Here is a 26568-nt window from a genome sequence, read left to right as displayed (position 1 = left end):
ATGCTTCAACCAAATAACAGATACAAATTTTTAATTGTTTTTCTGGATTTTAATCCTTTTATTTGGTGTTTTATCATCTGTACACTTCATCTCTCTGTTGTACACCACTGAGTTTTACGTAAGTGGTATATAAATCTTTTAAATAAATAAAAGATATTACTCAGTGTAAAAGACACTGAAAGCATCCATTGAATGGAGCAAGTTCCTGCAGGACAGTAAACTCTTTAAAAAAAAAAAAAAGACACTTCCTAAAACATTCAATTTAATAGAGCAATCTTATTATTAACATGTCAACCTTCACAATCTTGCCCAACCTTCTGCTCCTAGTATTCTAGGAAGAGGCACCTTTTAAAGGGCGGTTTTTTTGTCTGTTTGACAGAGGGAAATTGTAACTTTTTTTTTATTAAAAAGTTGTATATAAACATTCTAACTAAATAATAATACATTCCAACTATACTCTGCATAAATGCACATTTCCTTTGATAGAATGCAAAATATATTTACCAGAATAGTAAATATACTTCTGCATTCATTTCTTAAAAAAACAAAACACCATGTCAATGACAAAAAAATTATGTCACTGATTTTCACACTCATTTTCCAGACCTTTTCCCATTTCCTTCACTTTGAGCAGCTCTTGGTTGCTCAAATATTTTAAATATAAAGTCCCCTTAGAAAGAGATTGCAATCAGTGCAAAGCCTCCTTTGGAAAATGAAATAAACACTGACATTTTTATCTCATAAATCTTTAATAATTTCTGAGTTATTTTTAGAATCCCCCTCAGCACATCATCATTCTGCTAGGCATGGAAGTCAGAAATCTTTCACGATGCATAAAAATACAGCGTATTCATTGCATTCCATCCAGAAGGTCTCACATTTCCAAAGGAATAAAAAGCAACGAATCTCCAGAGAATATGGGGAAAAAAACTTCTTTCTTCAAAATGACAAGTCTCTGAAGAGTCTTGTTGACTTATGTACTACAGAACCTGATTTTGCTAAGCACCAGCATCTGCAGCTGGAATGTTGCAATAAAAGTGAAATATTTTCCAGTCTGTGGATGGTAAGTGAAGGTCAGTCATAGTGAAGACTCTTCGCAAAGGCACCTCCAAATCGCTTTCTATCTGAGAAGCTAGGAATCTGTTAAAAGAGGTCTATATTAGAAATAACATCATAGTTTATTAGTACCAAGTAGTTAGCAATATTGCCTGCCAGTTCACTGACCCCTTGATTTTACATTGGTTAATTCTATTTGGCTTCATTCAGTTATCATCCTTAATAACAAAGCATTTGTACATGGTATTTTCCAAAGATTCAAAATGATCTTGATAGGCCCAAGATATTTGCTGTACAGTAAAGGTGTTAACATAGTAACAGTAACAATTACAATTAAAAAATATAAAATATATATTTCAGAACAGCAGCAGGGGGGATTAAAAGAGGAAGGAGAACAATTATGTAAACCAGTGAAAAGATAAAATAGAAGTGCTGGTCTTAACCTTCCAGACCCTGAATGGTCTGGGTTCAAAATATCTTAAGGATCACCTGCAAGCAAAGCTCTCTTGACTCCCCATGATCTGAAATTCAGTGGTTGAAGATATGAGACATTCTACTGTTGTGACTAGAATTTGGTACACTCTCTTCAGTAAGACCATAAAGCTATCTTGCTTCCTGTCTTTTAATGAGTAGTTAAGAAATAGGTTTATAAGAAAATGTTCATCCTTTATAAACAAACAAAAATTTAAATCAATAAACTTTCTTTTGGCTTTTAAATTTTTTTCCTATGGTTTAATATTATTGATATTTTTTATTGCTTGCTTTGTAATTTTGTATGGTAAGCTGCCTTGAGTGTAACTAGTGTATCACAGTGGCCTCATCACTAAAATTATTCCCTCTTTCTGCCCTTCTGGCTGTGAGTCTGAATCCCACCTCCCTATGCTGCAACTGTGAACTTCTGAAAACTTTAACCTTTTCTACCCTGAGTCTGGTCCATATTAACAACATATGCCTTCAAGGTAATGGATTCAAAACTGGCAGGCTCCCACCTGGAGGAAAAGCAGAGATCTACAGTTTAGGAAGAATTAGAAAAAGTGTCTATAACTCCACATTAGAACGGCCCAGGCTCAATCCTTAGCAAACAGGTAGTAAGGCTGTGAAAGACTCCTGCCTGAGGCTCTGCAGAGCTGCTAGCAGTAGAGGGGAAAACACTGGGCTAGATGGACCCAAATTGTTTGACTACAAGGCAATTACATAATTGTCTTGTAGTCTGATAAGCATAATTAAGTGTCAGGAAGGAAACAAGCTCCCCCTCACCCATCCCCTCTGCAGTGTAGGAGTAGAATAGATCATACAAATGTTTAAATTTTGTACAGCCTGACCTCAGCATCCATAGGGGTTCTAAGAACCTCTGCGGATACCAAAACTGGATGTTAAGCGAATCTGCTGGTTGGGGCATATCTGAGCTCTGGACGCAACCAGAAGCACTTTCTGGTCACATCTGGGTGGTTGTATGAGGCCTGGAGAGGCTGCATGCAGCCTCTCTAGGTCTCAGAAAGCCCCCCTGGAAGTATTGGAGAGGCACTTCCAATTTTCAGAAAAACCAGAAGTGCCTCTCCGACACCTTTAGGGACTGTTCTAAGGCCCAGAGAGGCCATGCACAGCCTCCCTTGGTTTCAGAAAGCCCCCTGGACATGACTAGAATGCAGTTCCAGTTGCGTCTGAGAGGTCAGATCGACCCTACACCACAGGTTCCAAACCAGTGGATAAAAAGAACTGACTTGTGCATGTAAGCAAGAAGGATATATAATGGTAGTTAGGATTTTAGAGATTAATAGATAAACACGGGTACAAAGGAATATATTTGGGGCTTGTTTTAATTAGCAACTAAATCTGTATGTTCCTAGAAAGGAGAATGCCCACATACCTGGTTACCATCTCGTAAAAAGTATCTCTTCTCAATAACCTAAACAAAATAAAGAGGAATAACCTTAATGGTGCAATACACATGCAATATAGTTTAATGAAACAGAATTGTCATAATCATCTATATAATAATAATAATAATAACTTTATTTTTATCCCGCCTTTCTCCCCGAAGGGACTCAAGGCGGCTTACAACATATTAAAAACATAATTTAAAAACAAATAAAAACATATTAACACATCATAAAAAACAGCAGTCAGAATAAAAAAAATAGGTAAAAAGAGCATAGAGCAGCAGCAAGTCATAAAAGAATCAGGCCTGTAAAAAATATTAAAAGATGTTAAAAAGATGTTAAAAGGCCAAGAACTCAGAAGGCCTGTTTAAACAGAAGGGTCTTCAGGCCTCACCGAAAGGTCTCAAGAGAGGGAGCCATTCTTAAGTCAAGGGGAAGGGAGTTCCATAGCGTTGGTGCCACTACTGAGAAGGCCCTATTTCTTGCAGCCGCCCCACGTACCTCCCTAGGCGGCGGCACTTGTAAAAAGGCCTTCTCTGATGACCTAAGAGGACGAGCCGGATTGTACGGGAGCAGGCGATCTCTAAGATACCCTGGTCCAGAGCAGTATAGGGCTTTAAAGGTCAATACCAGCACCTTGAATTGGGCCCGGAAACGAATGGGCAGCCAGTGCAGCCGCTGGAGAAGTGGACTGACAGAGTCGAACCGCCTACCTCCAGTAACCACATGGGCCGCCGCATTCTGCACTAGTTGCAGTTTCTGAACTGTCTTCAAGGGCAGCCCCACATAGAGCGCGTTACAGTAATCTAATCTCGATGTCACCGAGGCATGGATCACCGTGGCCAGGTCTGCACGATCCAAGTACGGCCGCAGTTGGCGCACCAGCCGAAGCTGAGCAAAGGCCCCCCTTGCCACAGCCGCCACCTGGGAATCCAGGAGCAGCTGCGAGTCCAGGTGGACCCCCAAGCTGCGGACCTGCTCCTTCAGAGGGAGTGCAACCCCATTCAGCGCAAGCCGATAGTCCAGCACCTGCATCGAGGATTTCCAAACCAGGAGACCCTCTGTCTTATCCGGATTTAATTTCAGCTTGTTAGCCCCCATCCAGATCCTCACTGCCTCCAGACAGCGCTCCAGGCCCTCAACCGCCACCCTGGAGTCTGGAGGAAAGGAGAGATAGAGCTGGGTGTCATCAGCATATTGATGGCACCCCACTCCAAACCCCCGGATGACCTCTCCCAGCGGTTTCATGTAGATGTTAAATAGCATGGGGGACAGAATTGAGCTCTGTGGCACCCCGCATCTCAAGGGCCAGGGTGTCGAACAGGCATCCCCCAGCACCACCATCTGGGACCGACCCTCCAAGTAGGAGCGGAACCACCGCAAAACAGTGCCTCCAGCTCCCAACTCGGCCAATTGGCCCAGAAGGATACCATGGTCGATGGTATTGAAAGCCGCTGAGAGGTCCAGCAGGACCAACAGGGACGCACTCCCCCTGTCCAGTCCCCGGCGTAGGTCATCCACTAAGGCGACCAAGGCGGTTTCTGTCCCAAAGCCCGGCCTGAAGCCAGATTGAAAAGGATCCAGATAATCCGCTTCATCCAAGACCCTCTGGAGTTGGGATGCCACCACCCGCTCAATTACCTTGCCCAGAAACGGGATGTATATGGAAACATTATTCTTAAAGCACCCATACCAGGCTCTCACAGAGCTGAAAGCCACTTCCAAAGATACCTTTGTGACCATGCTTGCGATACCTTTTAGGAAAGTATTAGAAGTCTCACCTTATCAAAAAATCGACTCAGCTTGACAGCATTGGAGGAGCCTGCAGCCAGATAGCGAGGATTAGTGCAGTCCTGAAAGACCAAAAGGTCAGTTTTCTTGGGGACTAAAGAAACCACAGCAGTTCTGAAGCACAAGACACGATAAGTTATCATTGTATAAATTGCTGCATAGCCGCAATGTCTACATACTTGGGCCCATTTACTAAAAACAGTTTTTCTACATGGGTTCACATCTATCACTTCCATTTAGGGAAGCCACAAGTATATGCTGCACACACACACTATTTTTCCACAGCACCCATCACTACAGTCCACTATGCGCAGTCATAAGAAGAGCCTGGCAAAATCAGGTCAAAGGCCCATTTAGTTCACACTATGCTTCCCAAGGGGCCAGCCAGATGCCTCAGAAGCAAGAAATGCATAACTACTCCTGCCATTGCTCCTCTGCAAATGATATCCAGTGGCGCTTTGCTGCTGAACCTGGAAGTGGCATCATGTAGTGAGTATGACTAAGGGCCCAATCTTTACCAACTTTCTAGCACTGATGCAGCTTCAATGCAGCAGTCATGGAAGCTTTGAAGAGGCATCTATGACTGCCCCCCCCCACTGCAGGATGCCACACATGCCCATTTAGCATGGATCCGCCAGTGCTGGAACGTTAAATAGGACTGGGCCCTAACAGCTATTGACGGAGCTGACCTCCATGAACCTGCCTAATTCGGTTTGAAAGTCATGTAAATTAGTGCCCATCTTGCGGTAACAAATTCCATAGATAAATTATGAACTATGCAAAGTAGTACATTCTTTTGTCCAGCCTAAATATCCCACCGATCAGCTGCATTGGATGATCCTTGGCTCTGTTCTGAGTGAGGGAGAAAAATCTCTGTCCACTTTCTTCATATCAGGCATAACTTTACAAGCTTCATTTGTGCCCCCAGTTAGTCACCTTTTTTTCCTAAGTTAAAAAAGTCCCCAAAGCTGTAGCCTTTCTCCAGAGGGAAAGTAACCCAGAGCCCTGATCATTTTGCCTTTTTGCTTACTTATTCCAGCTCAACAATATTCTTTTTCAGATGAGGTGATCAGAACTGTACATCATTTTACAGATGTAGCCACATCATAGATTGTGTAAGGCAGGGCTTTTCAAACTGGGGCATCGCAATACCTCAGCCTGAAGAACCTGGCCTCTGCCCCCTTAAGGGGCAGGGGCAGCAAGGAGGTAGGGAGGAGGCAGTGATGCGATCCCCAGGATAGTGTTGCTCAGGCGGCTGCAGGGGCTTGGCTGTACTTACCAGAGCCTCCTGCAGCTTCCCAGGACTGTCGCGCAGGGCTTCCCACCACCTGCTGCCTCCCCCCCACCCCTCAAGGACTTAGAGCGGTTTTCAAACTCCCTGAGAGCCTGAAAACCGCTGGTGTAAGGGAATTACAATATTAGTTTTATTTTTAATTCCTTTCCTTATGATTCCAGTATAAAATTTGCCTTCTTCCCACTCTGCTGCACGCTGGGTCAATGTTTACATTGAGCTATGAGCCACAGCCCCAAGATCTCATTCTTGGGTCAGACAGTTCAGATCACATCAGCATATATGTGAAATGGGAACTTCTTTCCCCCAGTGTTAATCACTTTACACTTGTCTATACTGAACTGAGCTGAACCCATTCACCCAGTTTAAGATCTTTCTGGAATACTTCATAATCCATTTTGGTATTTCATCACCTTGAATAGTTCAACATCATCTGCAAACTCTGCCACCTCACCCCTAACAAGTTAAACTCCATACTTGATTCTTGAAGGAATTCCACCTCTCACTCTCTTCATGATGGAAGCTGTCTGTTGCTACTTTCCAGGTGCAGTACAACCCACAACACCACCTGATATTGACTCAGGTCTATCACCTTTGCACTACAGAAAAAAAAAGCCCAAACCCTTACCATGCTCCTTGCATGCTGCCATGAAGCCCAGAAGCGTAGTGCTTCTGGTTTCATTTCCAGGGAAAGCATGAACTCATTTAACCAGAGGCCACACCCATCTCATGCTGCAGCTTGGATTTTGGGGGGCTCACAGCCACTTTGAAAAAGTTTCCATTGAAAAATAAAAACAAACTTCAATCAAACTACGAAAAAGGTACAAGTACAAACCAGATTGATTTCTTCTGCACTGAAATCCTCAGCAAGAAAAGCAATTCTGGTCAAGACATCATTGCGCTTGGTTTCCGGGATCTGGTCCAGTTTGGTCCCTATGACGAGCAGTGGAATTTGGTTGTCAGCAAATTGCTCACGGTCATAGTCCCTTTGGTAATGAAAGGAAGATATGCTTGTCAGTAAACAAAAGCCCATGAAGACCAACAGATACATTAATACTAATTAAGGAGAGTTCACCTACGTAGTTTTGCAGGGCCACCACATGTGCATGTGCACTGCATAAAGGTGCCATAGCTAAAGGCGTGTCAGTCACATTGGAAGGAGAAGGAATGAAGGTGGCACTTCACTTCCAGTGGGGAGGAAGGGATGTCTTTTAATAATGTGCAGAAAGGCACAATATGGGCTAGCAGCAGCTCTGTTGTCTTCCTCTCTTTGGCCAGTTTTCTAGGGCCTCAATGCTAGATCCATGGTGATCTCAGTCTCCCACCCTCTCAAGCATCAATGGGAAATATTTTAAATTATCCATTAATATAAAGAGTTGATAATGATTAAATCTGCTGATGAAATTAAAAAGTCTTTTTTGAAGAAATAAACCTTGTCTCCCTGAAAGGCTGCAGGGCAAAACACCCAAAAAGGTAACCCTGGGCAAGATCAGATACAGCACAGAAGTGGATGGTAGAAAATTTTCAGGAACAGCAAAGAGAGCCAACTGTGGAGGAAGAGCTGGAAGTGGAGGTGCAGCAAAACTTAAACAATAGTGATATCCTTTGTCACATGGAAATATGAAGATCCTCACTCAAAATGTCAATGGTCTAATTAAATCATCCAGTTAAAAGACAAAAATTATATCTAAAACACAAAAATTATATCTAAAACACTATTGGAGGCTGATATAGTCTTGCTACAGGAAACACAATTAATGCAAAAGGGTCAACCCCGACTGGAATAAAACAGATTGAGGGCCATTACTATAATGCTGTAATCAAGGTAAAAGATGCTTCCGCTATTTGTCTGGTTAAACCTCAGGGATGAGGCAGCCCAGCACAAAATTCCCCCCTGCAGAAAGTTGTGGGGCAGAAGGCACTGTACTGGAAATGGCTGCCACTGGAAATTGCTGCAGGATTTCACCTGTTTGGCAGGGCTGCCTCTGTTGTCCCTCTAGTGCTGCGGTTTTCAAACTCTCCGGGAGTTTGAAACCCGCAGTACGTCTTTGCAGGGGCGGGGGGGGGGGAGGCCGCAGGGGGAAGGCAGCAATGCGATGCCCAGGATTGTGTCGCTCAGGGGCTGCAGGGACTGGGATGCACTCACCAGTCCCTGCAGCAGCCATCCTTGTGTGCAGGGAGCCCTGCACGAGTGCCTGCAGGCCTCCCCAGGTCAGGGAAAGGGAGAGTGGAGTGATCTGCTCTGCCTCCGCAAAAGCGGAAGCAAGCGCGATCGCCCCACTCTCCCTTTCCCTGACCTGGGGGCCCCTGCAGGCGCTCACACAGGGCTCCCCGCATACAGGGACGGCTGCTGCAGGGACTGGTGAGTGCACCCCAATCCCTGCAGCCCCGTCAGAAAGGAAAGCGGAGTGATCATGCTCCGCTTCTGGTTTTGCGGAGCGGGGCGCGATTGCTCCTCTTTCACTTTTCCTGACCTGGGGAGCCCTGTTGAAGGTTGCGCAGGGCTCCCCGCACCCCTGGGAGGCTGCAGGAGGCATAGGCAAGTGCACCCAAGCCCCTGCAGCCTCCCTGAGCTGTGTGAACCTGCAGATCATGCAGCTGCCTTCCCCCTGTCTCCTGGCTGCCCCCGCCCCTTAAGGGAGCAGAGGCCAGGACCCACAGGCTGGGGCATTGTGACGCCCTAGTTTGAATACCACTGCTCTAATGGGAAAGGCTGTTCAGCAAGGGGAAAGATAGGGGATTGCAGAGACTGGACAAAACGCTTCAAAAGCCCATTTTCCAGTCTCACTGCACTTGCCAGCAAAAGTGACGTTCCACCAGCATCCTCTGTTCCACTGCCAGTGGGAGGGATAGGATCGGGCTCTAAGGGCCCAATCCTATCCTATTTTCCAGTGCTGGTGCAGCCATGCCAATGGGGCATGCACTGCATCCTGTGGAGGGGAGGCAGTCAGAGAGGCCTCCTTAAGGTATGGGAACATTTGGCCTCCTTAAGGTATGGGAACATGGCCTCCTTAAGGTATGGGAACCCCCTTCCCTTGGGGTTGCATTGCGGTTGCACCGGTGCTGGAAAATGGGATAGGACTGGGTCCTACTTAAATGTAGGTTAGGTTCCAGGGGTCTATACTTAAGCTGAAACATCTAGTTCTTGTGAGCCCAGCACTATCGCATCAATACAAAAACATCATCAAGGACACATTGCACATGCATGAAAGTGCCAACACAGCCATCTGTAACTCAAACATCTGTAAGTCAGGGAGCCAATGTACTCCACAAACCCCATCAGGGCAAGACAGTTTGGTTTATTCCTGTTTAACTAAACCTCAGTCGTCAGGGTGATTGGGGATGTCTTACAGCAAAATGCTATCATTTTAAGGAAAAATCAAGTAGTCATTGCTCCCATACCCATGGCTCACTGCCATTATTTATATTTGAAGTACACAGCATGAATTTCAACCAGTCTACAATGGGAAAGTCTGCTGAGAGTAGCTGTTCATGAAAACTCTGGAAAGACAGTAATTGGATAGCGCAGCAAGATGAAAGAAGAACCAAGACAGGCTCCGTAGCACAAGATTTTAAACACATTTCTTTTCTTTTCAGTCTTGCAGTTTCTGTCATCCCTCTGTCATGCACCTGTTGTCCCCAATGTAGAAATGATAACAGATGAACAATTTTTCTGATAACAGAAAAAAAATGATACCAAAAAGATGGAGACTGATGAAGCTTTCTGAAGACTCACCCATTTGTCACGACAACTCCAGATGGAACAACATCTCTGTTGAGAGCTTCCAAAGACCATCGATACAAGTTCTGCGAGGACTTCTTGTTGGTTAAGTCATGTACTAAAATTATGCCTAAAAAATAAAAAAGTGCCAATTGTGAAAAAAATGGCTCCTCCTAAACCTCACCAAAATGGGGATGAATAACCTAGTAGGTTGCAAATATATATCCAACATAGTTCTGTGGGCACTGTGTTTCTCAAACATTAATCCCGGTGCACGTTGCTTTAGAAATCAAGACAACTTGTAGAAGCAGTTTATGACATGGATTAGGGGCCTTCTATTTTAAAAGGTGAGAAGGTTTTTCAAAAATCCACTGGGCACATCCAATTTATTTTTATCCCACACTTCCTCCAAGGAACTTGGGACAGCCTACATGATCCTCCTACAGTCCATTTTATCCCAACAACTCTGTGAGGCAGAGGCTGTGTGTGACTGTCATGGCTGAGGGAAGATTATACCAGAGCTTACTTCTCAAGAAACACACATAAGATTGGACTCTTGTTAAATGTAAAAAAAAATTGCAGGTGCAATTGAATAATATACTCTTCTTCAATTTTTATAAACTTTCTCCCATAGTAGTGCTTGTTAAAATGAAGAAATTGCACTTTGGAGGGATTTGATACAAAGCTGGAGGAAAACCTCTACACAAGAGCTTCTCAGAGGTTTTGGGGAACTGTTTTGTTGAAGGGGAAAAGTATACAGGCCTATACATTCCTAAAAGATCCTAATGATACTGACAGCAGAACAGGGTATTAAGAGTTATGAATGAGAGGGCAGGGAATTGCTCTTTTTTTTAACCCTTTGAATAGTTTATACTGTGATCTGGACAGCAGCAAGTCTGCTAATATGGAGACAGGGGGATTTAGATATCACTGTTGCTGTATTGTCTCCTTCAGCCCATCTTTTCCCTTAAGTCTTTTCAAAGAAGCAACAACTTGCCTTTACAGGACCATGTTTTAACCTTAATAAAAAAATATTTCTCAGGACTGAGCCCAGGGAATGGTCTGAAAACCCACATGCTACAGCACTGCTAAAACTAATGCTCAATGCACCCATCTGCAGCCTGAAGTACCACCTCTCAGTCTCAGCTACAACATGGGGATATATCATGAAGCTGTACAGCTACACTTTCAGGCTGTTCCCTAACGCCCACTGTAATTTTATGAAAACTGATCTGCTTTGGCCAATACTTCTGTGAGGAATGCTAGGAAAATAAGAATCTACCATAGATACTCGCCTATAGTATGTGAAATTTTTGCCAAGTAATCAAGCTCCAATTCTCACTTCGCCTTATCTCTGGGTCAATCAGAGGGCAGAGCCTTTCAACTCTGAACAGTTTCCTTTCTGAAGGCAGACAGGTGCCAAGTTTCTCAAGCAGCAGGCAGGCATAGCTCCTTAGAAGCAGTTTGTTAACCTTTTATTCTCCTTCCTTCTGCTGCAGCCTGGTTCTGCTTTGCAAATGCTTGCAAAGCAGGTCTGTTTTTTGAAACACCAGGATGGGAATCCTCCTTTCCATCTGAAGCAGACTACAATTCAATGCACCCTTACTTAAGAATAACACCCATGGAAAGCACTGGGTCTACTTCTGAGTAAAAAAGGTTGCAAATATATGCAGCTGCATCTCTCTGCTGTGAATTGAATTGCACTCTCTCAGTTATGTGTTATGGGTTGTATGTTGTATGTAGAGCTTCTGGCTTAACACACCAGACACCTTAAAGGTGGATTTGATTCCTGGCTCTCCTGCAGTGGTTCCCAAACTTTTTCACTTGCATATCCCTTGGCAGCCCATTTCCATAAACTGTACCTTTCATATTAGCAAAATGTTTGTAATCAATAATACAAGCCCTCATCTCCTCTCTATGAAAGCCCAGACTTCATGTATTCATCACATATTTTCTCTTTTTCTCTGTTTGAAGAACAGAAGACTCTGCCTTTGCACTGTTTTGCACCAGAAGTGTGCTGAGAAATTCTGGGTGATTGATCACTTTCCATATTATGTTTCAGCCTTTTTACTGTGCTGGTTTTCAATCACTGTTTCATACATGAATTGATGACCAAAAACTAGCTATTGGTGGGGCTTTCACAGCCAATTAGCTACCTCCCTTCCTGCCTTGCTGGTCCTTGCAAGGCATTCCTGTCTTGCAAGACATTCTGGAGCATCACCTGCCTTTTTCTACCATTATTCCGTTCTTTTTCAAGTACCTCTAAAGGTCCTCTTGGGTGTCCCTGAGAGTACATGAATACCAGGTTGGGAACCATTGTTTTACTGGTATGTTGTTTACAGTGCACTTACTCTGATAGTGCTTACAAAAAGGTGATGAAGACCAGAATTTAAAAAGAATAAAAATGTATCTTATGATCTTTTACTATGTTTTTAATAAATTAGAGACTACAGTTCTTAGGTAACAATTAGTGGTGGGTTATTTTTCAGAATCTGGCCTCCAGTAAAATCAGATAAAACTATAGTCAGACACCCCCCTAAGTTTAACTCCCAACTTATCCAAGGATCATAGAAAATTCAATGATTTTTGCTCAAAATCTGCCTTCGACTTATCTGCGGGATTGACCTATTTGTGAGTGTATGCGGTGAGGCTTGCCTCCGAGGGTTACTGCACAGATTACCTCAAGATAATCCACATAAAGTACTTCGAATACTCAAAAAGTGCTACACAAATGAAGTGGTACAATCCAGAATCACCTTTACCACCTCATTCAGAATTAGACTATCAGCTTGATTTTAGCACAAGTCAAACATGCATACTGTATTCAAAATGATATTGCTTTACAAAGAGACCAAAGTGGGATTTGGTGTTATTTTATTTATTTACTAAAATTCTACCCTGCTTTATCTCCCCAGAGGGCATTCAAGAGTTTATACTTAGTCATTCTTTGTAAGTTTCTTTACCTACAATCATTCATCTTGCTTTTGAAAAAAAGTATTCTTATTAAACATAGTATTAAATAAAGGAGGAGAGCATATTATGCTCCAGGCAGGGAGAGTCCTTTGGACCAGGGGTGTCCAAACTTTTTAGCAGGAGGGCCACATCATCTCTCTGACACTGTGTTGGGGGCTGGGGAAAAAAAAGAATTAATTTACATATCAAATTTGAATAAATTTACATAAATGCATATGTTAGAGATGGAACTTACATGAATGAATGAAAGTCTTTCAATAGCTCAAAGCCTAGAAAAGGGCTTGCACAAAGCAAGGCCAGCCTTTCCTTTGCTGCTACTGCTGCATCACAAACATGAAACAGCAAGAAGAGGAGGGAGCCCTTGTCCCGCAGCTCACGCGAGAGGTCGAACGGTTGGCTGCCACGCTGAGAGCAGTTGCATCAGGCCAGTGCTGGCTCTAGCAAGTCTCCAGAGGGCCAGAGGCTAATTGGAGACTGGGGGCTCCCTGGGGGCCTGATTGGGAGTCTTCGAGGGCCACAAGTGGTCCCAGGGCCAGGGTTTGGGTACCCCTGCTTTGGACTCCTATGCATGTGTACACAGGTGAGTCATCAACACACCTGTGCATAAAGACATAGTGGTATTAAATGAACAGGCCCAAATGGACAGCAAATCGATGTCTACTGGCTTACAACTACACAGGTAAATAGACAATACGAAAATACATTTACAGCCACAAAACGGTTTCAGAAAAGAGGATAAAGCAAACTTGCCTGGATTTGCATTATCTAGAAAAGAGAAATATTTTCATTCTAGAAGAGGTCAGTTAAAGAACATTTTTCTCTGACAACATTTCTGGAACATAATAAGTAGGAACCCTGTCCCAAACCACAAGCATTCCAAACAATGAAAGCAATGGAAACAGATCCAACAACACACGTTACCGTTAACCGAGTTGTAGAACACGACACGGGTGCTTTTCACACTACTGGCACTGCCCACTGAGCCACCAACATCCCATAACTCAATGTAGTAGGTCTTCTCTTCTGGAGTTCCTTCCTTGTAGTCGTGAATCTGATAATTTAAAAAAAAAAAAACAAGCTGCAAGTGAATAGAACAAAACAATGCTGACTTAAGGTACACGGCTGCAAACTATATGGTTGTTGAACTTTAATTTGACCACATATCATTTTAAATTACTGGGTTGGATCCTGAATTTGACCACATATCATTTTAAATTACTGGGTTGGATCCTGACTTATGTTTGCACAAACATAAGGGATCTTCCCTCACCTTCCTTCATACTGCAGCCCCTCCCCAGCTGTCTGAAAAAGCCTCTCATCATAGTAAGGAGACCCTCAGCAATAGTGTGGGTGTGATGTGAGGGTGGGGAGTTACATGGAGGAACTCTGAGAAACTGGGCACAAAACACGTTCTACAAATGGAAAGCTTATGGAAGGTGCTGTGCCCAGTTCTTAGGGATACCCTCCAACTCCTGCACTTCCTTGTGCCACATCCCACACTGTTTTTGGGATTCTCAAATTTGCGGAAGCAGTTTTTCAGGGGCTAGAGTGGTGCTGCAGTGGAGAAGAGAGGGCAGGGTAGATTTCTTGTGCTCTAGATCCAACTCATTATGCCTTATTTATAATGTGAATAAAGAGCCTGAAGTCCTTCAGTGTTTCCAATCTCAGGCTGGCTTGTACAGTACTTAAATGACAAAGATCAATAAAGTGTCCAATAAGGGACTAATGATAGGTGGTGGTAATTATGTGTGGGGGAGGGAGGCAGAGGGATGGATATAGAGAGATTGAGACGAATAGCTTTGACTATATCATCGAAAAAGCGTGTGCGTGTACACATATTTAACAGCATACTGAAGGTGAACTACCACCAAGGATTAGGAGAGCAAGTGATACTGCTTGGCAAGCAAATGACATGAAGATGGAGAAGAACAGCATGAATTTCAAAATGGATAGTCACTCAAGTCTCAATATCCTCCAGTGATGCTCAGCAGCCTTCAAGCAATAATGAAGATGATTGAAAGAAGAAATGGACCAAATACACTGGCCCAAAACCTTTACTGAAGTTGAGCTTTAATGAGTTTCACAGGGCAACTGCTTATTGGAAGGCATAAATGAAGAGCTACACAAAGGCCTCAATGTTGGTTACCACATCAGTACTCTCCAGGAAGAGCCTTTCAACATGTGAGACACACCTGGTAAACCAGAAAAGCTACTGAGGCAAGGAATATTCCCAAATGAATAATGCTTACTATTGGTATAGTACTTCACATTCATTTTCCTGCTATTAGAACAACCCTGTAGGATTTTATAAGTATTATCCATATATTGTGATTTATGAATCTTTTTTATCTAAACTGCTTTGGGACATTGCTGAAAAACCACATACAGTATATAAATACCCTAATTAAATGAATGTGGAGTATGAGAAAGCAAGTGACTGGCTTGCCTAAGACCACCTAGTGAGTTAATGGCCTCAGAAGGATTTCAACCAGAGACTTCCTGGTTTGTAGCTCACACTGTATCTCACCTGCTCTATCTAAGCCACTCAGCCATCACTATAGGAAAGAAGATGCTCTAGGACAGGGGTATCAAACAGAAGGTCTACGGGCAGGATGCTGCCCATGGAAGCTCTTTTTTCCAGCTCTCACAGGACCACCATCAGCTGTTGAGCTGTGTTGAGGTGCCACTGTTGAAAGGGCAGCCCACATTATAATTGGCCTTCCATATCTTGAAAATATGCTCAAGATTTTCGCATTTTCGTAGTTGTGAGAAAACGCGTCATTGAGGGACACCACAGAGGAGTTCCCAAGGAAGAAAGCATGATTCCCCATTACCACATTTACCCCATTTACCACATTTTGAGTACCATCAGTAAAATCAGTCTGAGTCAACATAATTCAGATTCTGACCTGTCCTTCAACCCCCTGCCAGAGTTTGCAAGTGGTCTGTCAATATTTGGTGATCCATCATGTCAAAAGTCTCTGCAAGGTCAGGTAAGTTCAACAGGGTAATATTACCACATCTACCTCCTGACCAAGATAATCTGACATGGCAAATAAAGCCGCTGGTATTCAAGAACAGACCAGCTGAAAATGGTCTGAAAATGGGTTCGGGAAAGACAGAGTAATCAGAATAATGCTATTTATCAAGCAACTAAATACTGCCCTTCGTTGGAAATAATTTTTTCTTTGCATTTGTTTATAATTAGGACAGATCAGGTGACAACAGAGTTATACAAAATGTTTTGTCAAGCACTTTCTTGGCTTGTCAAGGAAAAATCGCTATGGAGATGCTTTCCTAAAAGGCTTGCCTATGTGAGGCTGGTATCATGGAAAAGATGGATACAGACCAAGCACATGAGTTGAGCTTTTCTGTGAGGAGCCTATTTATTTATATCCCACCTTTCCCCCCAAAGGGCACCCAAGGCAGCTACAACACATTAAAAATACATACAGGATACATTAAAATACATAAACCTATAAAATATATTAGAACACTATATTAAAAGCCAACTAGCAGCAATAAAAACAATTGGTTGTAAAAACATTAAATAATTAATAAAAATCAACACGCACCAGGCAGCACCAGCAAGCATATTCTTAAAAAAAAAAAAAAAAAACTTGACTGAATTTTGAAGGCTTTTTAAAGTAATCTTCAGGTCTCACCAGAAGGCATCTAACTAAGGAGCCACTCTCAACTCAAAGAGGGAGAGAACTCCATAGGTGCCATTACTGAGAAGGCCTTATTTCTGACTGCCATCCCCCTAACCTCTCTCAATATAGCAGAGTACAAAGTTTGACAAAAACTAGAATGCTGGTATCTAGGAAAGGAGGGAATAGATTAACTGCATTCAATGAATCAAACATTAAGACAGATTCTTAATGAGATATAGGCCCAAATCCTAACCCACTTTTCAGTACAGGCACAGCTGTGCCAAAGGGACGTGTGCTGCACCCTGCAGTTGGGGGGCACTCACGGAGGCCTCCTCAAAGTAAGGGAATGTTTGTTCCCTTACCTCAGAGCTGCATTGCCCTTATGTCAGTGCTGGAAAGTGGGTTAGGATTGCGCGCATAGTTGCTCAGAGCATGGCTGAACAAACATCCCAATATCAGAGTGTTCTCCCAGATTAGTATTTACCAAAGATGAAAGAGCAGGAACACCCACATATTTACAGTAAAGAATAAAAACAACTACTGCATCACTTTTAACACTGAACATTCTATTGTTCATAAAATCCAAATGACTCACCCAATGTGCCTGAAATTTGGGAGGGAGCAACTAAATGATTAACAGTCACCAACCAAATTTTTGCAGATCTGTTGAGAATGGACCAAGATAAAGCAGTTGGAATGTGTGTGGCATATTGCAATATTTGCGTGTGGCATGCTGCTGCATGTTGAGACACATATTTACAGGAGTAGTGCTGTGTGGCACGTTGCAGGAAGCTTGCAAGTGATGGAACATGTCGTGGCACATGTTGGCTGCTTTAACCAGAGGTGCACTTCGTTACAGGTTTGTGTGCTGCAATGCATGTTTGCAAATGACACGCTTGGTTGTGTGTGGCATGCACAGTTGCTGCATCATGTGTTTGCATGTAGCAATGCAAATTTGTGAAAGCCATGCGCAATCATCTGTCAATATTGTTGTAAACAAAAGGAAGTGTTAAGTCCAAATAATAAACAGTCTTTTCTATATACTGGATAATGTCATCATTTGGCACATGGTTGAATTCTTACAAGAAGAATTACATACTACAGATTGAGAAATGAGAAGGTAGTGAGATGATCTGAGGGTTACACTTCCCTGAGTATATAGGAATTTTTGAATCCATGATATGTGACCAATTTCCACCTTTTTAAAAAGCATTTGTTAATAATATTCAGAAATTGATCCATGTCTCAATTGCTCTTAAATGATATCCATCCTTTTAATTCCAATTATATGTTTTTACTTTCCTAATCAGGCCTTGATACTTTAGCTATTGTTAAATTTCATGATTCGTTTTTCATAATCTTTGAAATGCAATTACACCAAATGCTGCTAGTTTAGAGTTTTGCCTACCCGGACATCAACGGAGCAGCCCACAGTCCAAGATGGGTTTCCCAACATCTGATTGTGACACAATAGGTGAACAAGGGATGATTTTCCCACACCTGCAAGAAAACAATAAGCAAATTCTTCAAAGCTGAATGCAAGACCACTACCCCCCCCCTCTCTCACACCCACAAGGATAGTCATTTGAAAGAAGTTAATTACAATTTTGAAACTGTCCAAATCCAAAGTAGATACTGGCACTGTATCTACTCATTCTATCACCAGTTTCTTTTACAATACAATACATATATATTGGCAACCTTCAGTCTCGAAAGACTATGGTATGTGAAAGGCTCTGAAAGGTGGTTCTGGCACAGCGTCTAGTGTGGCTGAAAAGGCCAATCCGGGAGTGACAATCCCTTCCACACCGGGAGCAAGTGCAGTCTGTCCCTGGTCTGTCTCCCTGCCTATGGGCCTTCCTTCTTTGCCTCTTTGCCTCAGTCTGTTGGCCAAGTGTCTCTTCAAACTGGGAAAGGCCATGCTGCACAGCCTGCCTCCAAGCAGGCCGCTCAGAGGCCAGGGTTTCCCACTTGTTGAGGTTCATTCCTAAGGCCTTCAGATCCCTCTTGCAGATGTCCTTGTATCGCAGCTGTGGTCTACCTGTAGGGCGCTTTCCTTGCACGAGTTCTCCATAGAGGAAATCCTTTGGGATCCGGCCATCATCCATTCTCACGACATGACCGAGCCAACGCAGGTGTCTCTGTTTCAGCAGTGCATACATGCTAGGGATTCCAGCACATTCCAGGACTGTGTTGTTAGGAACTTTGTCCTGCCAGGTGATGCAGAGAATGCGTAGGAGGCAGCGCATGTGGAAAGCGTTCAGTTTCCTCTCCTGTTGTGAGCGGAGAGTCCATGACACGCTGCAGTACAGAAGTGTACTCAGGACGCAAGCTCTGTAGACCTGGATCTTGGTATGGTTCCGTCAGCTTCTTGTTGGACCAGACTCTCTTTGTGAGTCTGGAAAACGTGGTAGCTGCTTTACCGACGCGTTTGTTTAGCTCGGTATCGAGAGAAAGAGTGTCGGAGATCGTTGAGCCAAGATACACAAAGTCATGGACAACCTCCAGTTCATGCGCAGAGATTGTAATGCAGGGAGGTGAGTCCACATCCTGAACCATGACCTGTGTTTTCTTTAAGCTGATCGTCAGTCCAAAATCTTGGCAGGCCTTGCTAAAACGATCCATGAGCTGCTGGAGATCTTTGGCAGAGTGGGCAGTGACAGCTGCATCGTCGGCAAAGAGGAAGTCACGCAGACATTTCAGCTGGACTTTGGACTTTGCTCTCAGTCTGGAGAGGTTGAAGAGCTTTCCGTCAGATCTGGTCCGGAGATAGATGCCTTCTGTTGCAGTTCCAAAGGCCTGCTTCAGCATGACAGCGAAGAAAATCCCAAACAAGGTTGGTGCAAGAACACAGCCCTGCTTCACGCCGCTTCGGATGTCAAAGGGGTCTGATGTGGAGCCATCAAAGACAACAGTGCCCTTCATGTCCTTGTGGAAGGATCTGATGATGCTGAGGAGCCTGGGTGGACATCCGATCTTGGGGAGAATCTTGAAGAGGCCGTCCCTGCTGACCAGGTCGAAAGCCTTTATGAGATCTATGAAGGATATAAAGAGTGGCTGTCGTTGTTCCCTGCATTTCTCCTGCAGTTGTCTAAGTGAGAATACCGTATCAGTGGTGGACCTGTTGGCTCGGAATCCGCACTGTGATTCTGGATAGACGCTCTCTGCAAGTACCTGGAGCCTCTTTAGTGCAACTTGGGCAAACAACTTTCCTACAACACTAAGGAGAGAGATCCCATGGTAGTTGTTGCAGTCACCCCTGTCACCTTTGTTCTTGTACAGCGTGATGATGTTTGCATCCCTCATGTCTTGAGGTACTCCACTTTCTCTCCAGCAGAGACAGAGGATTTCATGCAGCTCAGTGACGATGATCTCTTTGCAGCACTTTAGGACTTCAGCAGGGATGCTGTCTTTTCCTGGTGCCTTGCCAAAGGCAAGGGAGTCCAGGGCCACGTGAAGTTCTTCTAGGGTTGGTTCACTGTCAAGCTCCTCCAACACAGGCAGGCACTCAATGTTGTTCAGCGCTTCTTCGGTGACTACATTTTCTCTGGAATATAGCTCAGAGTAGTGCTGCACCCAGCGTTCCATCTGCTGTGCCCGATCCTGGATGACCTCGCCTGCTGCAGACTTCAGAGGGGCAATTTTCTTCTGTGTTGGACCTAGGGCCTGCTTGATACCGTCATACATCCCCTTGATATTGCCTGTGTCAGCTGCTATCTGTATCTGGGAACAGAGCTGGAGCCAGTAGTCGTTAGCACATCTCCTGGCAGCCTGCTGGACTTTGCTGTGAGCAGCTCGGAGGACCTGCAGGTTGCGCTCACTGGGACAGGCCTTGTATGCTGCTTGAGCTCTCCTCTTTTCCTCAATGACTGGTGTCAACTCCTCAGAGTGGGCTTCAAACCAGTCTGCCGTCTTGTTGGTCCTCTTGCCGAATAGGGACAAGGCGGTGTTGTAAATGGTATTCTTGAAATGTTCCCATCTGTTGGATGCGTTTGCATCGGCCGGGGCTGGAAGAGATTCCTCAAGCGCTCGTGCAAATTCCTCCACTTTTCTCTGATCCCGGGTCTTGCTGGTATCAATGCGACGTCTTCCTTCCTTTTTCGTGTGATACAGTCGCTTTGCTTGCAGTTTCACTCTGCTGCACACCAGGGAGTGGTCAGTGTCGCAGGCAGCACCGTGATAACTGCGTGTGATCTTGATGCTGGGAAGGCTGGAGCGTCTGGAGAGAATCAGGTCGAGCTGGTGCCAGTGCTTTGATCTTGGGTGTCTCCAAGAGACTCTATGTTGGGGCTTCGTGTTGAAGAACGTGTTGCTGACACAGAGACCGTGATGACAGCAAAACTCTAGCAGGCGTTGGCCATTTTCGTTCATCTTCCCAGTGCCGAACTGACCTAAGCAAGTGGGCCACGAACTGTTATCAGCACCAACTCTAGCATTGAAATCGCCGAGGATGAACAATAGCTCTTTTACAGGGATCTTCTTGATAGTGGTGGCCAGGTCATCGTAGAATTTGTCTTTGGCTTCTGCTGGAGACGACAGAGTCAGTGCATAAGCACTGATGAGTGCGACAGGTCCTGCTGATGACTGGAGCTGCAGGGACAAAATTCTTTCACTTCCCACAGTAGGTGGGATGATGGATTCCAGCAGGGTATTTCTGACCGCAAAGCCAACACCATGTTCCCTGGTTTCGTTTGGTGGTTTTCCCTGCCAGAAAAATGAGAAATTTCTCTCCTTGACAGATCCGGAATCTGGCCGCCTTGTCTCTTGAAGGGCGACGATGTCCATCTGCAGTCTGCTCAGCTCCATGTCGATGACAGCTGTTTTGCGTGCATCGTCTATTTCTTGCAGGTCATCAGAGAAGCCAGGTGTCATTGTCCTTACGTTCCAGGTGCCCAGTTTTAGGGCAGGAGTTTTCTGTTGCATGGTGCAGAGTTGTCCATCCGCTTGTCGGTTTTCACCCTAAACCCCATGCACCCCATGAAGTTAACGGACCGTGGCGAGGCAACACCTTACTGGCTGGGGACTACCCAGCTTAAGGCGGGCGGTAGCTGCCCAATGAGATGCAGTGATCTCTCCCACTGTCGGAAGCAGCCCCTGGCGTCACGCTCTACGCCAATCGAGCGAAGACTTATAACCGGTAAACTGCTGCTTCCCGTGTTGTGCCGACGCCGTATGGTGAAGTTGGAGTGTCCTCTCCAGTGCGCGAAGCCTGGGTAAAGAAGGTATGGAGGATAGGCTGTTACCCATGCAGCAAATCCCCCCTCTCCACGTCGCTGGAATAGTCCGATGGAAAGGCAGAAGCCAATACGGTTGGTTCCAGCGGCGTCGCAGGAGTTGCCAGAACGTGACTGTGTTCAGCCACGAATTGCCTCAGGGACTCCGGCTCCTGATTTTGCCTCGAGGTTGACTCCTGAAGCCTTTTCCATAACTGGATGTAGCCACAAGGCAGTGGAGGTTTGGGATCAGAGTTTTCCTTCTCTCAGATGAGCTGCCTTCCCAGGCTAACGAGTCCCATCTACCCGGTGGCTGTTTAGTCTCCTCTTACGGCACGTACAGCCAAACTGAGGGCCTGTTCTTATCCCCAGCCCCTGGGGGATGACGCAGGAGTGGAGGATTGGAGGAGTGGAGTGGAGTGGAGGAGTGGAGGACAATACAATACACTTTCAGAAACAGAACATTTTGCGCAGAAAAATATAATAGTAGAAAATTTTCCAACCCACATCACGGTTCTTAAATGAGTGCCTGAGCACCCGGGATGATAATTTATAAAATAGCAACAACAGAGATACTCAGAAGAACTGGGGTGTGCATTCTGTTGCACCCATAATTGAAAGTTCATGTGGCAGTGCAAAATCTATCACAGCAAACATGGTTTTTGCTGCCAAGCGTGTTTTGAGGATTCAAGACTGACTATAGTACATTACAGCAAAAGATGCAGCTTTAAAAAAAATGTTTTCTGCAAGTATGAATTTGAAATATGGTATCAGCCATTCCCATTGACCAATCATAGGATTCTGATATAGTGTAGAATTCTCATGCTTCATGTGTGAAGAGTACAAGCAGTGCTGTTCTGGGAGTAACAGAATTGATTTGAGGCTCAGAAAGGTATTACACCTGAATGTCAAAAATGCGCTTACGTTTCTGACTGCAACACCCTGAGCAGACTGATGGAGAAATAAATGTTATAGAGTTCACCAGTACAATTTATTTATCAAGCTTAGAATGACACTTAGGAGCAGATTACTGCAATGTGATCTTGACCTACAAGGCTAGTGTGAGAATGCAGTCTTGTTCCCAGTCCTATACATTCCCTCCCCCTTATCTCTTCTTTTGCCCACCACCAGGATGATATCTTTCTAAGGCTGCAATCCTCTCCACTTACCTGAGAGTAAGCCCCATTGACTATAATGGAAGTTACTCATGAGAAAACATGCATAGGATTGGGTTCTTAGGTTGCAATCCTATCCACATTTAACTGGGAGTAAGCCCCATTGACTATAATGGAACTTACTTGGGAGAAGACAAGAATAGGATTGGAATCTAAAGTCACAATTCTAAATTCAAAAAAGGGCACCTCCACCTGCAGCCTAACATGATGTACCCAATTCCTTCTCCATCTCTTTCTACTGTATGACGGCGTAATCCTACCCACACTTTCCTGGGAGTAAGCTTCATAGGATACAATGGAGCTTACTTCAGAGTAGACATGCATAGGATTGGGCTCTGAGGCTGCAATCCTATCCACACTTTCCTGGGAGTAAGCTGCATAGGATACAAGGGGACTTACTTCTGAGTAGACATGCATAGACTTAGGCTGTATGGCTGCTATCTTATCCAGTGTCCTGGAAGTAAGTCCCATAGGATACAATGGGACTTCCTTCTGAGTAGACCAGATCTCTGTCTGCTTCAGGGCTCTCCCCTCAGCACTCACCTGAGTCACCCAACACCAGCACCTTCACCCTCTCCAACGCAGCCATTTTCCTTACCCAAGGCAGCCGCTACCGCCAGTCAATTAACTTCACGCCCACCCATTCCCGCGGTGGGGTGCCCCTTCACGATAGGCCAATGGAAGCTGAAGCCGCAGCCTTGCCTCCTTTTCTATTGGCTAATGTCCACGCCACTCATTCCGGTCGCTGCTCAACGGTTGACTGTTGCACAGGAAGCAAAGACGCTTCAGAGGTCCGAGAGGACGAACTGGCGCTCCCTTAGAGGTATACAAAGCTAGAGTCACAAAGCCATTGTCTGAAGAGAGGACATCCTCACACTTTTCTCTCTTTGGGTGGGATGTGAGAACCCTCGATAGAGCTTTGCAGACCTGGGATTGGGCTTCCATATGTTGACCTCCAGGATGAAAGGTAGCAGAAAAGACATACTTCTGAGCATGCATGCAGAGTATTGGGTTCTCAGAACCCAACCTAGGCATGTCTACTCAGAAGTAAGTCCCATTAGAGTCAATGGGGCTTACTCCCAGGAAAGTGTGGAGAGGATTGGGCTCTCAGGCAGCTGATCCTGGAGTGAGAATGTGTTTTTTGCACAGCCAGGTAGGTGTTATTGGCTGGTTTGCTTGGCTAAAGCAAAGTGAGGTCCTTGGGAATACCTGGTGTATTGTGTGATAGATTTTTGTCTATATTATTATTCCACAAAAACTCTTTTTTTTATCTATACATTCTCCCCATATTTTGTGCAAGGAGGGCGTACCACTGGGACTGAGATAATGGGTTATGACAGTCCCCAGTGTAGGGTGCAATCATACCCAAATTTCCAGCACCTGCAATGCAGCCCTGAGGTAAGGGAACAAATGTTTCTTCTATACCTTGAGGAGACCTCTGTGACTACCTGCCCACCACAGGGTGCAGCGCATGCCCCATTGGCACAGCTACACTGGCACTGGAAACTTGGAAAGGATTGGGCACGTAGTCCACTGTTGCAGGTTTGAGGTGCAGTGCAGAGTGGTCTGGATTTCCAGATTTTAAATATGTATAAAATGTGTGTGTGTATATATACATGTGTGTGTATATAGTATATACGTATACACACACACACACACACACACACACACTCTGTCTCTCTCTATATAATATATACTATCTTTCTCTATCTACCTATCTTAAACTATTTATTATATTATAAATTATAATAGTTTATAATTCATAAACTATAAATTATTTTATAAATAATAAAAAAACTCTATATATAGGGATTGGAAGATAGCTGCCCTCTAGCAGGATCCCGGCTGCTGGAGCTCTTATCAATTTTACCCTTAGTGGCAACGCGGGAGATTTTTCCTTCTCCCAAGATATTTTAACTTGCTGAAGATCTTGCTGGCAGCATTGATACTGGTTATTTCACTGCTTTGGAGTGTCTACTCTTGTGGATTGATTTGGATTGTATACATGGGCAGGAAGAGGAAAAGGCAGCGAGCTGGTAGTGGTTCTCCATTGAAGGTCTCTAAACAACTTCGATTGGACCAAATAACATCTTGGAATGAGACAGTAAGTGTTACTCCCAATCCTGCTTCATTTAACAAACCTGACTGTCTAGAGACTGAATCTGATCTGGAGGGGGAAGAATGTAACAATACACTATGTTTGGGAAACACTAAGTTTGGGTCCTGCCCTGAAATGACTCCACAAAATATTTATGCTTGTGAGTGTGCAATGGGAGATAAAGACCCAGGGACCGAAAGGACCCAGAGGACCTTGAATCAGGCAACACATGCCTCCTAACTCTATTGGGTGATCACTCCCTAGCTGCGGCTAGAACAGTGCTAGCTATCTTTCAAGAACTTAAGTCAATATCTTCCCAAACTGATGCACTACAGGAAAAGCTGCAGGAGCAATCAGCTCCAAGACCTAAGGGCAGCTCCCCAGCAACAACATGAGTTTACAGTCACACGCAGATAATATCCAAGGACGCCTCTGTCTCTGCAAAAGAACCTAGGACAAAACCTGTCGCCTTACCTAATACTGCTGGCCTAGGGAAGCCTTTTCAACACAGCTCAAGGTCACTGAGATTGACACTATGGAAGTTGTTGAAGAATCCAATAACTCAAGGAACTTGGAGGATCAGTCTGGATTTTCCTCTACCTACAGAGTTGACTGCTAAAAGGGTATCAACCTCCTCTTCAGGTTTGCACCAACAACCCCTTGAAACTCCAAAAGACTAACTGGTTAGGAGGGATCATATGGAGTCACTTTCTACAAGGTACCCAGAGAGGGTTATTAACTCACCCACAGAGCTATAGGATGAGATGCCCGACATAGACATAGAACAGGGGTGTTCAAAGTTTTTGGCTGGAGGGCCACATCAACTTTCTGACACTGTGTCGGGGGCCGGAGGGGGGGGAGAATTAATTTACATTTAATATTTGAATAAATTTGCATAAGTTTACATAAATGAATATATTAAAGATGAACTTATATGAATGAATGAAGGTCTTGCAATAGCTCAAGGCCTATCAAAGGCCTTGCACAAAGCAAGGTTGACCTTTCCTTTGCTGCCTCTGCTGCATCACAGACATGAAACAGCAAGCAGTGGAGGGAGACCTCATCCCACAGCTCATGTGAGAGGTCAAACTGTCGCCCTCATGCTGAGAGCAGTTGCGTCGGGCCAGTGCGGGCTCCAGCAGATCTCCAGAGGGCCAGAGGCTCATTGGAAACTGGGGGCTTCCTGAGGGCCGCATTGAGAAGCCTTGAGGGCCGCATGTGGCCCCAGGGCCGGGGTTTGGGCACCCCTGACATAGAACATGCCAGGAAACACTCTTCAGGGAATTTTGTGCTCAGCTCTGAGGAGATTAAAAGTACAGGTGATGTTCCTCAGCACCCATCTAACAACCCTCCTCAAACTATGATGTCACCTCGGAAAGGCTTTCCCAGCCATGACACAAGCCTCCAGTCTTTAGATTTACTGCTGCAGTTGGACATTGATGAGGACGCACTGAGCAGGGAGGTCCTGGAGGCATTTAGAGTTCTTCCCCAACAGGAGCAGCTGCGGATGGTCTGGCAAGAATTAACGGATATCGTGCTGACCCCCTGTTCTCCTGCATCACCCAAGAGCTTACCTCGTTCACAAGACTGTCCAACATGTTTCTCAGATGTGGCCCCCCCGGAGGTGGTCTCTCCTGGCTGACATCCATCAAGAGCCCCCAGCTCAGTGGCGTTCCTGGGGGTCCCCACGCCCGGGGCAACTCCCAGAATTCTGCCC

General features: G+C 44.7%; 1 protein-coding gene across 1 annotated transcript; it reads right to left on the bottom strand.

Moving 5' to 3' along the window:
• Positions 1 to 730: 730 nt before the first annotated feature.
• On the bottom strand, positions 731 to 23359 carry RABL3 (RAB, member of RAS oncogene family like 3). Its single transcript, XM_066616454.1, has 8 exons — positions 23297 to 23359; positions 17774 to 17865; positions 13634 to 13763; positions 9755 to 9869; positions 6854 to 7004; positions 4718 to 4789; positions 2924 to 2962; positions 731 to 1140 (listed from the first exon to the last, which is right to left on the bottom strand). The coding sequence occupies exons 1-8, from the start codon at positions 23340 to 23342 to the stop codon at positions 1075 to 1077; spliced, it is 711 nt and encodes a 236-aa protein (XP_066472551.1). The 5' UTR covers positions 23343 to 23359; the 3' UTR covers positions 731 to 1074.
• Between the last annotated feature and the right edge of the window lie 3209 nt (positions 23360 to 26568).

The sequence above is a fragment of the Tiliqua scincoides genome, chromosome 2 (genome assembly GCF_035046505.1).
Source record: "Tiliqua scincoides isolate rTilSci1 chromosome 2, rTilSci1.hap2, whole genome shotgun sequence".
Classification (NCBI taxonomy): domain Eukaryota; kingdom Metazoa; phylum Chordata; class Lepidosauria; order Squamata; family Scincidae; genus Tiliqua; species Tiliqua scincoides.
Note: the sequence above shows the minus strand (reverse complement) of the source record. Positions and strands in the feature narration are given on the sequence as shown.

Excerpts from the sequence above, each read along its gene's own strand:
- RABL3 (XM_066616454.1), bottom strand. The coding sequence starts at position 23,342 with ATGGCTGCGTTGGAGAGGGTGAAGGTGCTGGTGTTGGGTGACTCAG. Across the intron at positions 13,764-17,773 it reads GCTGCTCCGTTGATGTCCGG|ATTCACGACTACAAGGAAGG; the intron begins GTAGGCAAAACT and ends TTAAATTATCAG. Across the intron at positions 2,963-4,717 it reads TGAGTCGATTTTTTGATAAG|GTTATTGAGAAGAGATACTT; the intron begins GTGAGACTTCTA and ends TATTTTGTTTAG.